The sequence below is a fragment of the Erythrolamprus reginae genome, chromosome 1, assembly GCF_031021105.1.
Source record: "Erythrolamprus reginae isolate rEryReg1 chromosome 1, rEryReg1.hap1, whole genome shotgun sequence".
NCBI classification, from domain to species: domain Eukaryota; kingdom Metazoa; phylum Chordata; class Lepidosauria; order Squamata; family Dipsadidae; genus Erythrolamprus; species Erythrolamprus reginae.
Genome location: NC_091950.1, coordinates 89,553,194 through 89,568,958, shown reverse-complemented (window position 1 = coordinate 89,568,958; position 15,765 = coordinate 89,553,194). Strand labels below are relative to the sequence as shown.

Below are 15,765 nucleotides of genomic sequence, written 5' to 3'. Positions count from 1 at the left end.
CAGGAGACAGCTGCGAAGCGGCGCGCGTGTTTTAAAAGGTTGCAGCCGGCCTGGGGGGCTCGGGGGGGTGCTTGCAGCTTTCTTTCTTGCTCTTTTTCTTTCTCTCTTTTACCTTGCCTTCCTCTATTTCTTCTTTTCTTTCTCCTTCCCACCTTCTTCCCTCCCTCCCTCCCTTCACTCATTCCTCTCTTACTCTCCCCTTTCATAAGTTTCCTTGCTTCCTTCCTCTGTTCCTGTCCCTTCCCCCTTTCTTTCTTTCTTTCTTTCTTTCTTTCTTTCTTTCTTTCTTTCTTTCTTTCTTTCTTTCTTTCTTTCTTTCTTGCTCTTTTTCTTTCTCTCTTTTACCTTCCCTTCCTCTATTTCTTCTTTTCTTTCTCCTTCCCACCTTCTTCCCTCCCTCCCTCCCTTCACTCATTCCTCTCTTACTCTCCCCTTTCATAAGTTTCCTTGCTTCCTTCCTCTGTTCCTGTCCCTTCCCTCTTTCCTTCCTTCCTTCCCACCCTCCGTCCATTCATTCACCCATTCCTCTCTTGATCGCTTAAAGCCGGTCCCTGGTGCAAAAAGGGTTGGGGACCTCTGTCCTACAGGATTGGGTGGCAGAGAAGTTGAACATATGTAAATTTAAAAGTTTAAGAAAGTTTACAAGTTAAGTGAAAGAAACTTCATTATTCATTTATATGTACATGTACATTTCTTCATTAAAAACATGTCTTTCTGCATAATTTAGACTAACTTTGTGAGTTTTTTGAGGGCTGGAACCAATTAAAATTATTTACATTAATTCCTATGGGGAAAAGTCGTTCGAGATAAGAGCTGCTCGACTTAAGAGCCCAGGTCCGGAACGAATTAAACTCGTATCTCGAGGTACCACTGTAGGAAGGGAAGTTAGAACCAGAAGCTACAAGAAAAAGATTAACCTCCAGTTTGAGGAAAGATGACAAGAAATTGGATAAAGGTTTTCTTCTTTCCTTCAGCATCTCTACCAACTCTGTACAAAATAGCTTACTTTTGTTCTTCTATCTTACTTCAAAATCAACTATTGCAGAAATGCAGTGGCAAGGACATTTATGCTCGCACTTTGTATACAATATAAAAAAACAAAGGAAAACCTACCTGTTCCCAACACTCCTGGTGGACAATTACTGGAAGAATCTGCATTAGGAACAAGATCAGCCAGTTTTATGGCACCATCCGAGGGAGTGCGCCTATGCTTCTGTTGACGAGTTTCAGAAGAAAGAGTCACATGTGTAGGCGTCAAAGACTGGTTGGGATTCCGTTTGAATCTCTCAACTCGGATGTTAACTAGTGGGTGATTAACTACTGGCAAGGGAGCCTTCACTGTCACAGGACTAACAGGCATCTCGTATACCACAATTTCATCACTGTCTGAATGAAGCAAAGAACGGGTGGAGTTACATTCAGAAATTGAAGACAAAGAGAGCAGAGTCAGAGAACTGGAGGGTTCACCTAACAAGAAGGTGGGCTCTTCTTTCTTGAAGATCTTCCTTGAAGGTGGGCTGGTACTCCTCCGAGATAGACCAGCCCGTTGGAAGATATTTTCCCGTTTCTTTTTCTCTTCCTTGGACATATCCTGATCTTCCTGGGTTAGCAGCTGGCACTTGCCAGCCTCCAAAAGATCAAAACCGAGGCCAGCAGCAGCCAATACAGCCCCACAGCCTAGAAAGGCCAATTGACATTGTTTATACTGGGAGCCCCCACGTTTGAGGCTGTTGGTGGGAGTGAGCTGAGGAGTGCTTGTGCAAGAGTTCACTGGAGTAGCCTCTTCGTTTGGATCGTTCGAGGGGGTATCCCAGTCATCATTCTTCTGAAACGGGATGCAGAGGTATGATTGGTTAAGTCCAGCGGATTCCTGCATCTTGCTCTCTATATCATTCAAAGAGTCATTGTCTTCGTTGTCTGAAATACAGATACACAGGCAGATACATATAAATATTTTTAATATTCATATAATAAATACGTATTGGTTAACTTTGCATGTGTGTGCATCCTGAAACATGGTAAAACAATAGAAATCTGAATTTCAATTTTAATAAGAGTACAAAATATTGGAATATTGTTCATTCCAGGAAGCCCTTCAAAAGGCTACTTTTGAATTAATAAATCCTCTTCCTCTATCTTATGCAACTACAGTGATCCCTCGATTATCGCGAGGGTTCCGTTCCAAGATCCCTCGCGATAATCGATTTTTCGCGATGTAGGGTTGCGGAAGTAAAAACACCATCTGCGCATGCGCGCCCTTTTTTTCATGGCCACGCATGCACAGATGGTGGAGTTTGCGTGGGCGGCGGGGAAGACCCAGGGAAGGTTCCTTCGGCCGCCCAGCAGCTGATCTGCTCGGCAGCGCAGCAGCAGCGAGCAGACGAAGATCGGGGTTTCCCCTTTGCGTGGGCGGCGGGGAAACCCCGATTCGGCTCCTCGCTGCTGATGTGCTGCCGAGCAGATCAGCTGCTGGGCGGCCGCAGCAGCAGTGAGCAGACGAAGATCGGGGTTTCCCCGCCGCCCACGCAAAGGGGAAACCCCGATTCGGCTCCTCGCTGCTGCCGCGCTGCCGAGCAGATCAGCTGCTGGGCGGCCGAAGGAACCTTCCCTGGGTCTCCCTCGCTGATGCCCCCGCTCGCCCGCCCGCCCGCCCGCCCGCCCGCCAGCAAGAGGGGGAAAGATAGAGAAAGAGAGAGAAGGAAAGAAAGAGATGAGAGAGGGAGGAAGAGAGTGTGAGAGAGGAAGAAGCAAGAGAGAGAAAGAGAGAGAGAAAGAAAGATGAGAAAGGAAGGAAGAGAGTGACATCATCAGGTGGGAAAAATCGCGATATAGCGTTTCGCGAAGAACGAGATCGCGAAAATCGAGGGATCACTGTACACTGATTCAGGTATCAGTTCTAAGAAAGCTGTATTTTGCAGGCAATTATCTAGGATATAGGGGATATTCAATTGTTATAGATAAAGCTGAATTTCCTGCAATGAATCAAAACTATAATATGTTGTACTAATTGATCCAAGTTTGTTGAGAGGGGCCTACAAACACACATAACCTGGTGTTTCTACTACATTTCCTGGAAAGAAACAAATATGAATGATATATTGGTTAATTCAAGATTTTATTCATTCATTCATTCATTCACTCATTCATTCGATTTTTATGCCACCCTTCTCTTTAGACTCAGGGCGGCTTACAACATGTTAGCAATAGCACTTTTTAACAGAGCCAGCATATTGCCCCCACAATCCGAGTCCTGATTTAAAATTATATCTATAAATTGTCCCTAAAATATAGCCTCTAAACTGAAAAGGGAACTAACCTCTGAAATAACATACTATTAAAAAGCTTCATTTGCTATTAGTTTAATTTCTGTGCACAATTAAGAGCCTCGGTGGTGCAGTGGTTAAAGTGCAGTACTGCAAGCTACTTCTGCTGATCACCAGCTGCCAGCAGTTTGGCAGATCGAATCTCAGTAGGCTCAAGGTTGACTCAGCCTTCCATCCTTCCAAGATCGGTAAAATGAGAATTTTAGATTGTTGGGGGCAATATGCTTACTCTCTGTAAACCACTTAGAGAGGGCTGTAAAGCACTATGAAGTGGTATATAAGTCTAAACACTATTGCTATTTTCTTAAAAGTCAATAGGATGTTTTGGATCATTTGTTCTATATTAAGAACTTTGATCAATCCTCGCCCCCAAGGACCCCAAAATTCTAAAAGTGTGACAGTTCTGGAGGGAATGAAGAAGCTAAATATGTCCCAACATGGCCATTGAGATAAATGGAGGCTTTTAAAAAAATCGTGAGAGATATTTGAAAGGCTTTTATTTCTTTATCACAAACGGTGAAATAAAACAACATGCGATTCATTTAATACATTTAATTTAACATGTACTTTACCCATCTCTCTTAGGCTTGCAAACCCAGGAAAAGGGATTATTGTTCGCTGGAATTTTCCAAGGTTTGGAGCACTAGATGACCACTGTCTAGCGCCATCTGCCAAGGACTTTAGGCTAAAATGTAGAGAAGAAAAACTAAATAAATACAGGAGCTTGCTTGGTTCCTATTGTCTATTTTGACACTCTATAGATTAAACTTTAAAATTACTTGACACTCTAAAGATTATACATTAAAAATGATATTCACTTCACTTACTTATATATACATATGAGATGTTCCTTAGCATTGTGATTATGATTAACACAATTCAACAATACAATAAACTAAAACACAGTATAGTACCGTGATGGTAAATCTATGGCACACATGCAAGAAATGGCACACAGAGCCGTTGTCCCTTGCTCTTCCAGGTTCCAGTGCACCAGCCAGCTGATTTACATGCGCACCAGTGTTCCAGAAACCAAAATAACAGCCCTCCATTGTGCATGTGTGCTCCAGGAAAATTTTCTTCCTGTATTGGTTTGCTCAGGGGTAGGCAAAGTTGGATCTTTTATGGCATGTGGACTTCAACTCCCAGAATTCCAGAGTTAGCACGATTGGCTCAGGAATCATGGGAGTTGAAGTCCACAAGTCATAGAAGAGCCAACTTTGCCTATCCCTGGGCTAAGCTAGTCTTTTTTTCTGGTGCAAGTGCGAAGACCAGCAACCCGTGCCAAAAGATGCGGAGATGGGATCCCAGCAGTCGCTTCCTAAAGAAGCAGAGCAAGGTAAGCTGGGCTTCCCTCCCTCCCTACCCACACAGGCTGCTTGCATGGCCCCAGACGTCCAAAGCTTTGGTGGACGTGCAGCCCATGAGAGTAGGTTTGTGGTGGTGGTGAGCTACCTGTGCAGATGACTCAATGGCCTGGGCTCCTCCCCACTGGGAGTTGCCATTCCCCAGCCACCGGCAGACCTCTCTGCCCCCCTCCACCTCAGCAACAGCAGAAGCTCCAAATGCATGGCTTTGCCTGGGATCCTCACTGCTGGGATCCACTGTTCCCCAGCCACCAGCAGAGATCTCTGCCCCCCTCCACCTCAGCAACAGCAGAAGCTCCAAATGCATGGCCTTGCCTGGGATCCTCACTGCTGGGATCCACTGTTCCCCAGCCACCGGCAGACCTCTCTGCCCCCCTCCACCTCAGCAACAGCAGAAGCTCCAAATGCATGGCTTTGCCTGGGATCCTCACTGCTGGGATCCACTGTTCCCCAGCCACCAGCAGAGATCTCTGCCCCCCTCCACCTCAGCAACAGCAGAAGCTCCAAATGCATGGCCTTGCCTGGGATCCTCACTGCTGGGATCCACTGTTCCCCAGCCACCAGCAGAGATCTCTGTCCCCCCCAGCTCATCAACCACAGAAGCTTTAAACATGTGGCCTTGCCTGGGATCCTCACTGCTGGGATCCACTGTTCCCCAGCCACCAGCAGAGATCTCTGCCCCCCTCCACCTCAGCAACAGCAGAAGCTCCAAATGCATGGCCTTGCCTGGGATCCTCACTGCTGGGATCCACTGTTCCTTAGCTGCCAGCAGAGATCTGTGTCCACCCCCAGCTCAGCAACCACAGAAGCTTTGAACATGTGGCCTTGCCTGGGATCCTCACTGCTGGGATCCACTGTTCCCTAGCTGCCAGCAGAGATCTCTGTCCCCCCCACCACCTCGGCAGCCGCCATCCAGGCAACTGTGGCTCCCAACGGAGAGGATCCCAGGCAAGGTTGCACATTTGGAGCTTCTCCAGATATCGCATGGCACTGCCAAGGTAGAGAGGACAGAGAGAGCTGATGCCAGTTGGGCAATGGTGGTTCCCAATGGGGGGGATCCTAGGAATGGCTGTGCGTTTGGAGCTTCTCTGGCTGCCCAGGTAGAGAGGGCAGAGAGTACTGCCGCCAGCTGGGAAATGATGGATCCCAGCAGGGAGGATCCCAGACGAGGCTGCGCATTTGAAGCTTCTCTGCGAGTGTCATGTGCACATGCACAAATGGGGGCGCACATTGCATTATGGGTGCCGGCACACATGAGTACAAGAGCGCTCTTGCACTTGGACATTTGGCATGCAATGACAAAAAGGTTCACCATCAATATAATTAATTTCTTAATTGTTGTGGTTAGCTCTGGCCCAGCTCCTGCCCCAAGGACTGTGGATGTGGGGGAGACATCCACATGCCGCAGGCCTGTTTTGCTCCTGGTGGAATCTGCTGATGAAGGCTCCTCTGACCAAGAAGACAGGAGTGACAGGGAGGAGGAGAGTGTGGCAGACAGCTCAGAAGGAGATCAATTATCTATCTCCTCCTTGGATTCAGAACAAGAGTTAATGATACAGCCACGCATGTGGAGAGCGATGCATAAGCAACAACAACTGAGAGATTATTATCAAAGAAAATGAGGCCACCTGTGGTTGGGTGGGGCTGTGGTAATTAGTGAGGCTGCTATAAATAGCAGCCTGTGGGTTTGACCATTGTGGAGGATTATCTGATCCTTGTGTTTCGTGTCTGCCTTCCTGACTTTGACCTTTTCCCCCCGCTTTGAAACTAAACCAGAGCAAAGTGTGTTTCACTTTGTGAAAGAAGAAGGACTGTGAATTGCCTCACAGCTGCAAGCTAAGTATCTCAGAAGTGATAAGGGACTTGTACAAATTACCAGTTTGTTTGGAGACGAGTGCTCTTTGCTATACAAAAAGAGGGCTTAGTTTATTTGAATTTTCAGTATAAAGAACATTGTTTTGAATTTTCAAACGTGTGTGTGTGTCTGAAATTTGTATCTGTGAATTTTCGGGAGGATTCTACCAGCGAGCTCGACAGAACATTAATAAAATCCAATTTATTTTTTTATTTCAGTCAACCAGTGTAGATTATGATGATGATACTGGTATCAGTTACTCAAGATTTTGGAATGCCTAAATAAATTAAAAAGTCTACCTGAGACAAAAAAAGAATGTCTAACAGTATTTGAGAAACACTGCTATATACATGTAACCATCCAGATATACATTGACAACTCGTGACATGGGAGCAGATGTGTTTCTTACCCATCCTCACTTGATGTCAGTTCCTTGCTGCAAAGGGTTCCTGGCCCCCATGTCCGGCCCTTTTTTTTCTGGCCTCTTTTTTCCTCTTCTCCTTCCTCATCTTTCTGGAACACAGAGCTTCGTCCCCACGTTTTGCTGCTTTCACCAGGGGTTACTGAAGATGAGAGGCAAGATTGGAGAAAGGAAAAAAGTAAGCATGATTCAACAAATGTTGTAGGAAGCGACATTTTATACTTTATAAACTAGAAACTAGACTTATTTTTCAAAAAATTTACAAACCACAATGTTAATTGTTCATAGACATTCTCACTCAGCTTAGCCAGGGAAAAGACTTTCTATAGGGAAATAAAGCCATTTGTCATCTCTCTCTCTCTTTTATTTCTCTTTTTATAAGATGTATATTGAAGGAGAGAGCATTTGTTAGGGAAATAAAGATAAATAAATAAAATAATAGAGCCGGGGTGGCGCAGCAGGTAGAGTGCTGTACTGCAGGCCACCGAAGCTGACTGTGGATCTGTAGGTCAGCGGTTCAAATCTCACCACCGGCTCAAGGTTGACTCAGCCTTCCATCCTTCCAAGGTAGGTAAAATGAGGAGCCGGATTGTGGGGGCAATATGCTGGCTCTGTTTTTAAAAAGTGCTATTGCTAACCTGTTGTAAGCCGCCCTGAGTCCAAGGAGAAGGGCGGCATAAAAATCGAATAAATAAATAAATAAATCAAATAAAAAAATAAAACTCGGTCTCAAATAATACAATTAAATAGCAAAAGATCGCTGCAAGAAGTTGTGAGGGGAAAAACAACCCTGATAGAGCAGTGATAGTGAACCTATGGTATGAGTGCCGGAAGTGGCACACAAAGCCATCTTTCTGGGCACGCCACCCATCGCCCGTTGCTCTTCCGGGTTCCAGCATGCACATGTGCGCTGGCTAGCTAGTCTTCGCATATACATGCACGCCAGAAATTGGAAGACCAGGTGACTGGAGTACATGCACATGCCAGAAACCGGAAGCTCCGCATGTGCGCCAGGGAGCTGCTCTTCCGGTTTCCTGTGTTCCCCTGCCTGTCTGCTCCCATTCTGGCACTCGGTGCCGAAAAGGTTCGACAACACTATGATAGAGCAGTGTTTCCCAACCTTGGCAACTTGAAGATATTTGGACTTCAACTCCCAGAATTCCCCAGCCAGCAAATGCTGGCTGGGGAATTCTGGGAGTTGAAGTCCAAATATCTTCAAGTTGCCAAGGTTGGGAAACACTGTGATAGAGGATAACTATCCAAACATACTTATCATGCTCTGCAAATTGAATAGGGGTGAAGTTTCACATTTATTGAATATAGAATGTATGGAATAGAATATAGAATATAGAATTCTTTATTGGCCAAGTGTGAAGTGGAATTTTCTACTATTGAAAGTGTTGGTCTTCTCTCTTTATAAGAAAAATGCTGCAAACAAGGCCAATTACAGCCCAGGATGGTAAATATACTTTATTTCTTCAAGAAAATTGTAACATGATCTCTATACTTGTTTAAAGGTCAGACTACTTTATATACAACTGTTCCAGCCTTTTTAAAAAAGAAAAGGCTAAATAAGACATCTCCTTCAGCTGTGAAAGATTGTACCAGGCTTGTGATAATTAGTTAGAAACTGATATACTGGGATGGGGAAAACATTTTTTAAAAAATAAAATAAAAGCAGAACACATTTTGTTCCATCCACACAAGAGAAGTTATGAAAATCATAGGTCAATGTTGTACCACATAGTGGCAGACAGAATAAGAAACACTGACTGCATGTTAATTAAGATGTAAGTCTTAAAGGTATGTTCTTCATGGGTTTGAGAAAAAGATAGCTTTCTAATTCTGATGGAATATGCAGTCTAATTGCAGAATTAGTATTGTTCCTAGAAGTCAGGAAGCTGGTATTTAACCTCTTTGATAGACTAATTGTGGCTGTTCTTATATAGGTATAAATTAGTATCAGGGATTTTCACCCTGGCAAACTTGTACTGTACTTCATTATTGCAATGTCAGAGTGCTGCAAATATTAACAATTTATTATTTTTAATTCCCAGTGACTTTTGGTGGTCTTTTTGATGTGAAAATAAAAGCCAGTGCAAAATGCAGTAGAAAAATTACTGTGTACAGTACTGTGTTTAGCCCTTGCCAAATCATACTGCTGTTAAACATCTACAGACCCTACACCAGCTCTACATCTTATAGATATTGTGCCCTGCAAGTGACAGCTATGCATAACTATTTAAATCCATAATGTTAAGGATAAAATGGAAGCAAGCAATCAGTTGTTAAAAACAAATTATAATGAGACACAATGGGGGCACCAAGATTAGCTATAAACAAAACTCCCCAATATAGAAAGCAACACAATGTCTTTATTTAAAACAGAAATTTACAGTTTCATATTGGCACTGGACATTTTTTATAAATTGCAACTAAAATTTCTTACACTGAATGGCCCTGAGTCTAGGAATAATAGTAGGGCTGGCAGGAGGACTAGCACAGTTGTTGATCAAATTTTTTCTTTTATCCATGGTTGGAGATGCTTGCACGGTGAATTTGTGCTGAAAATCTGTTATGGAAGGAAATGTAAAGAAGGAATTATTAAAATGATGTATTAAAATTCATCTCATGCTATAGCTTTAATAAGCTAATTCAAAAGAGAGGAAGGAGAGGCATTGCTTTGATGGAAAAATGCTGCTAAGTTTGCAAAGTTCTGTATCACAAATACTTATTGACGATGTTCAAAATTAAAGATTTTCTTCCAGCAACATTAAGCACTATTTTAAAAATGCTTCCATTGAACTTGGACCAAACCAGAGATAGTCTACTTTAATTTTGGCTAAGATCTGAAGTTAAATTAAAGAAACAGTTCTTTTCTGTGTCTCACTTGTTAACATTACAAAGTCATAAAAATCAATGACATATTTAATTTTTTACAGAATTGATTTATTTTGGAGTAAACCTTTGGAAGTGAAGGTCAGCTAATAGGAACTTTTCAATACTGTTTTTTTTTAAAAAAAAAAAACTACATTCCATAACATTTTTGGTTGATTATTTGGAGACTCAGTTAAGGATCAAAGCAATTCAAATTTCAGGCCGATATTGAGTTTGTATAAATTTGGAAATAATTATGTATTTTTCCCTAAAAGAGGCTGATCATTAGGGTGCATCTTATACTCTGAATATAGCTTTTTTTTCTTTCCTGCAGCCCTAACTAGCTGCTAACGATGTTCCCAGGTCTTACCTTGCAGGCTCTTTCATTGCTACTCTCTGCAAATAATGTTTTCCAAGTCCTAAATCTTTGCAGGGTTTTTTCCATTGCTCTACTTGCTCCAAATGTTTCTTTCCAGGTGCTAATGATGTTCCCAGCTCTTACTGGCTTGCAAGCTCTTTCATTGTTACTCTCTCCAAATAACGTTTTTTATAGCCCTAACCAGAAGATAAAATAATGTGCTGGCTAAGGGCGCTAGCCAGATGAACACCTGGTAAGCAGATTCTTTTCCCCATTTTTCTCCCCCAAAACTAAGTGCGTCTTATACTCCAAAAATACAGTATATTTCAATTTTACTTATTGCCTGCTGATCAAGATCTATCCCTTAATCAGAAACCTGACAAATTACAGGAGATCTTTTTACAATCGGATTTTTATTTAAAAAAATAATATCAGAGTTTGGTAGCACTTACATAGGGTTGACCAAGATGTTTTAACGTTTGTCACATTGATACTATTGTCAAAAAACCCCACCCCAATTTGTCTAGGCCTGTAAAGTTACCAGAAACCTAGCTTGAATTAAAGAATGTTTGAATTATAATCAGATACTATAATTATTCACACATCACATATTTCCATGAATAAATCTGGAAAGTGATGTGTTTAGCTCTGGCCAGCTCCTGCCCCAAGGAATGTGCAGGTGGATGTGGGGGAAACATCCACATGCCGCAGGCCTGTTTTGCTCCCGATGGAATCTGCCGACGAAGCCACCTCTGACCAAGGAAGCGTGAGTGACAGGGAAGAGGGGAGTTTGGCAGACAGCCCAGGAGGAGATCAATCATCTGTATCATCCCTGGATTCTGAACAAGAATTAATGACACATCCACGCATGCCTAGAGTGATGCATAGGAGACAACAACTGAAGGATTATTACAAGAGAAAATGAGGCCACCTATGGTTGGGTGGGGATGCTGTAATTAGTGCTACAGATAAAAGTGCAGCCTGGTGTTTTAGCCTGATGGCAGGTTATCTGATTCATTGTTTCATCAAGATCATGGTTTTTGTGCTGTTCAAGATTGTGTGTGGACTCTCTGCACTTTAGAATTGGACTCAATTTCCCAGTTATTGGGTGAGCAATTGGATTGCATTTAACCTGTGCCTTGTGTACCAGAAAATCCCTTTGACATTTAAAAAGGGAGCTGTTTCTGTTTTTCTGTTTATAAAAACTTTTGGGTTTTCCTTTTATCGTGTGGTGTGTGTCTTCCTGGACTAATTATCCTGTAATTATGGGCGGTTGAAACACGCCGGCAGAACAGAAAGGAAGCAATAGATACTTTACTTTGTTTTGCTAAACGCACCAGAGGGAAGACTGATGTGATTGCCATCTTTCAACTTGAGCCGATTTTTCCTGAATTTGCCCATGCGTTTTCTTACACGGGGCTTTTCCTGGCACAGTTGGTGGATGATGATATTGAGTTCTCTTTCCAAAATATCAATTTCACGTTCGGCCAACTCCTGTTCGCGTTGCCGTAGTAGTTCTTCATGGTTCTTCTGTTGAACTGCTGCTTGTTTTAACTCTTCTTCCCACGTCCGCAACTCCTACAAAAACAAGTCCCAAATCAAACTAAAAATTGGGGTAGCAAAGTTCTTGGAGAGGGGTGGCATACAAATCCAATAAATAAACAAACAAATAAAATTATGCCTGCTATAAACTGAAAGGCTCAGAAAACATAACACAGTTGATATTTTGAATATTTTGAATATGCACATGGTAGATAACAGTTCTTCAATACATATAATTTGAATAATTAAAGTTTAGTGATATGAACGAATCACTTAATTTTTAAAAATCAGAATGCAGTAGTGTTAGCTTTTTTTCTAAAATCAGGCAGTAATCACAATTCAAAGCAACTACAGGTAATCTGGAATTTTGGTCATAACTTATTGCAATTGTTATGCATGTTCACCCATGATCTGACTTGATTTTTCAAATATTATGGGGATGGTTGTAAAGTAAGTCACCAGACCAGAGTCATTAAGTAAATCACATGGCTGTTAAACAAGTGAAACAAGTTAAGTGAATCCTACATATCCAATGGGTGGGGGGTTTTGTGCATTTTGTGCAATGGCAAAAAAATATTGCAAATTTTTGTCACATGACTATGGGGTATTGCAATAGCTTATTAATGCAAGTCAGTTGCCAAGCACTCAAAATGTGATGACATGACACTTTTGTGTGTGTGTTTGCATGCATGGGTGCCTGTGCATGTGCAGCAAACTTGAGAATGAGTTGTAATATTTTTTAGTCTGTTGTAACTTGGAACAGTCATTAAGTGAGGACTACCTAAATGGTGAGAAATTTAAAAACTGAAATAAATGTTTAAAATTGAGTGGAAATCAGATTATCTAGATAATTATAAAATAAGTAGACAAATAACAAGCAGTAGAGCTATATAATAAAATAAAGTAAAGCTATATAATAAGGGTTTTAAAATTGGGGGGGGTTTAATATTGGATTTGCACTTTGTGTTGCTTGTTGTGAGCCGCTCTGAGTCCTCGGAGAGGGGCAGCATACAAATCTAATTAATAATAATAATAATAATAATAATAATAATAATAATTTATTATTAATAATAATTATTTATTATTATTATTATTATTATCATTATTATTATTATTATTATCATCATTATTATTATTATATTATTACTTTTCATGAAGTCCGTATTCACAGCCCGCTTGTCTGATCTGCCAGAATCCAAACCACAGAAGTTCTATATATTTCTTTGGTTTCCATCTAATGGTGATACAGACTCTGCACTTTACTTACAGTAGCACTTCATTAAATAGCTCCAGAGATTAATTTGCAGATATATAAAACAGTCTTGTACTTTAAATCAGTACTGCCTTTCAAATTTGATACCAAGCCCTTTTAAAACTTCTCTCATGTTACAGAGCTTGATAATTTTATTGCCATGAGCTTTTATTATTTTTTAATATTAATCCGTTAACGCTATGATTCTATTTAATAGAATCATAGCAGAGAAGTGGATTATTTATTTATTTATTTAGTTGTTGTTTGTTTGTTTATATTTATATGCTCCCCACTCCAAACGGGTTATCGATGCCACTTAGTCCAATCATGATCAGTGATTATCTACATATACAAAAAGACAACTTGAATATATATATGTCTGTGTAAACAAATAATTATAAAGACAACTGTATATGTTGATTTTTTTGAAATTGTTTGGGTGCCCTCACATTGTTTTCAATTCTTAGCAGCCATAGATTTTCTCCACAACAATCCTGTCCCTAACCAGATCCTTTCAACACACATTCATCACTGCTGTAATGGAATCCCATCCATCTTGCTTCTGGTTGTCTTTCTCTTTTCTTCTACTCTTCACATAATCCTATTTTTCTGGGCACATTTCATAACCTGACATGACTGGCGCAATCAAAAATCTTCCTATCATGAATGAAGCACATTGCGACTTCTTTTTTTAATGTTCTTTGGTCTTCTCAGTTTGACCCCTTGCTTATTTGACCCCTATGACAATCATTAAGTGTTTTATCACATGATTCTTGACAAAAATATCTTTTCTTTTATGTACACTGAGAGCATCTGCACCAAAGACAATATTTCTTGTGTGTCTAATCACTCTTGGCCAAAAAAGTATTCTATTCTTTTCTGTTCTGTTCTTTTTTATTCTATTCTATATGTACATCAGCAATAATGTCTCATGTTCTATGGCCTTTTTTAAAACCCAGTTCAATCGCCTTTCCCTTTTTCCATTTAGGGCTTTAATCGACCTTTTATTTATTTATTTATTTATTTATTTATTCATTTGTCCAATACACAAATACAAAGGAAGAAAAATAGACATGTAGTAATATATATAAGGGTAAAGTGAACTTAGAGGAGAGGATATATGAAAGAAAGAAAATATATAGGATAAGTGAGAGAAAGGAAAGACAATTGGACAGGGGACGAGAGGCACACCAGTGCACTTATGTACGCCCCTTACTGGCCTCTTAGGAACCTGGAGAGGTCAATCGTGGAGAGTCTAAGGGAGAAATATTGAGGGTTAGGGGTTGACACAATTGAGTCTGGTAATGAGTTCCACGCTTCGATAACTCGATTGTTGAAATCATATTTTTTGCAATCAAGTTTGGAGCGGTTCGTATTAAGTTTGAATCTGTTGCATGCTCTTGTGTTGTTGCGGTTGAAGCTGAAGTAGTCATTGACCAGTAGGACATTGCAGCATATGATCTTGTGGACAATACTCAAATCGTGTTTTAGGTGCCGTAGTTCTAGGCTTTCAAGGCCCAGGATTGTTAGTCTATTTTCGTAGGATATTCTGTTTCGAGTGGAGGAGTGAAGGGCTGTTCTGGTGAAATATCTTTGGACATTTTCAAGGGTGTTGAAGTCTGAGATGTGGTATGGGTTCCAGACAGATGAGCAGTAGTCTAGGATGGGTCTGGCAAAAGTTTTTTAGGCTCTTGTGAGTAGTGTGAGATTGCCTGAGCAGAAGCTGCGTAGGATCAGGTTAACAACTCTAGAAGCTTTTTTGGCGATATTGTTGCAGTGGGCTTTAGCACTTAGGTCATTCAGTATTAGTATTCCAAGGTCTTTTACTGAGTGTGGGTTGGCAGTGAGAGACATGCACGTGTGTGAGCATGTAAGCCAGATTCGCTTAACAACCATGTTATTATCTTAACTGCAGTGATTCACTTAACAACTGTGGCAAGAAAGGCTGCGAAACAGGGCAAAAATCATTTACACAGAACAAGTCTTTTTGCATAACTTACATAGTTTGGGCTATGTGTTCTATTCTGCGTCACAATGACCTCAACTACAATTGTGTATTCATAACTGAATATATCCCAGTTTCAGCTAGACCATATTTATCTAAAACGGAGAGGGTTGGCATACAAATCTAATAAATAAATAAATAAATAAATAATTTTATTTAGGAACAAGTATGCATTTTGCTTTCTTAATTATTTAGTGTTAAGGTTTCTTCTCAGGATAGAGGTAGAAAAGAATTCAGATTTAATATGTATACTTCTGTCTGTGTTGCACAGAAATCTACTTTACTTGCAAGTGAGTCTAAGACAGAAGTGGCTATTTGTTTATCGAAGTAACAGTTCCCACCTAATTACCTTTTCCTTGGCTCTGAGTTGATCAAACATTTCCTGGATCTCAATTTTCCAATCTTCTTGCAAGGAATGAAATGATTCTTTGGGCATTTCAAAGAAACCAGATTCTTCTATATTAGTTAGTTTATTCAAAATATTTGCAAAGGATGGTCTTGAATGAGGATCAGTATTCCAACAATCTAAACAGGATAAAGTCAACAATTAAGTAGCTACAATAGTACAGTATTTGTGAGGCTTTGGTAATGAGCTATGCGCTTAATTACTGATATTCCATATAATCATCTCGGTTCCCACACGTACTCAAATGTCCTCTTTCGTTAGAATATATGTGTAATGGTATGCGAGATGACCGTGGAAGATGGGGAAGATGTGGTCCCTAAGGAATGATCAGATAAAGAGAGGACATAGCCTGCAGTTGC

General features: G+C 40.8%; 1 protein-coding gene across 9 annotated transcripts in view; it reads right to left on the bottom strand.

The window, feature by feature from the left end:
* MAP3K9 (mitogen-activated protein kinase kinase kinase 9) overlaps nucleotides 1-15,765 on the bottom strand; it is a 62,013-nt gene that overhangs the window by 15,577 nt on the left and 30,671 nt on the right. For all 9 annotated transcript variants that reach the window (XR_011559675.1, XR_011559678.1, XM_070758453.1 and 6 more), the window contains exons 5-10: nucleotides 15,350-15,525; nucleotides 11,539-11,779; nucleotides 9,416-9,538; nucleotides 6,955-7,108; nucleotides 3,896-4,008; nucleotides 1,114-1,917 (exon numbers count right to left, since the gene is read on the bottom strand). Coding sequence is in view for 7 of the 9 variants with exons in the window: in XM_070758453.1 (XP_070614554.1) it covers nucleotides 1,114-1,917; nucleotides 3,896-4,008; nucleotides 6,955-7,108; nucleotides 9,416-9,538; nucleotides 11,539-11,779; nucleotides 15,350-15,525 (1,611 nt within the window). In the remaining 2 variants the exon portion in view is untranslated. The remainder of the gene's footprint in view (nucleotides 1-1,113; nucleotides 1,918-3,895; nucleotides 4,009-6,954; nucleotides 7,109-9,415; nucleotides 9,539-11,538; nucleotides 11,780-15,349; nucleotides 15,526-15,765) is intronic.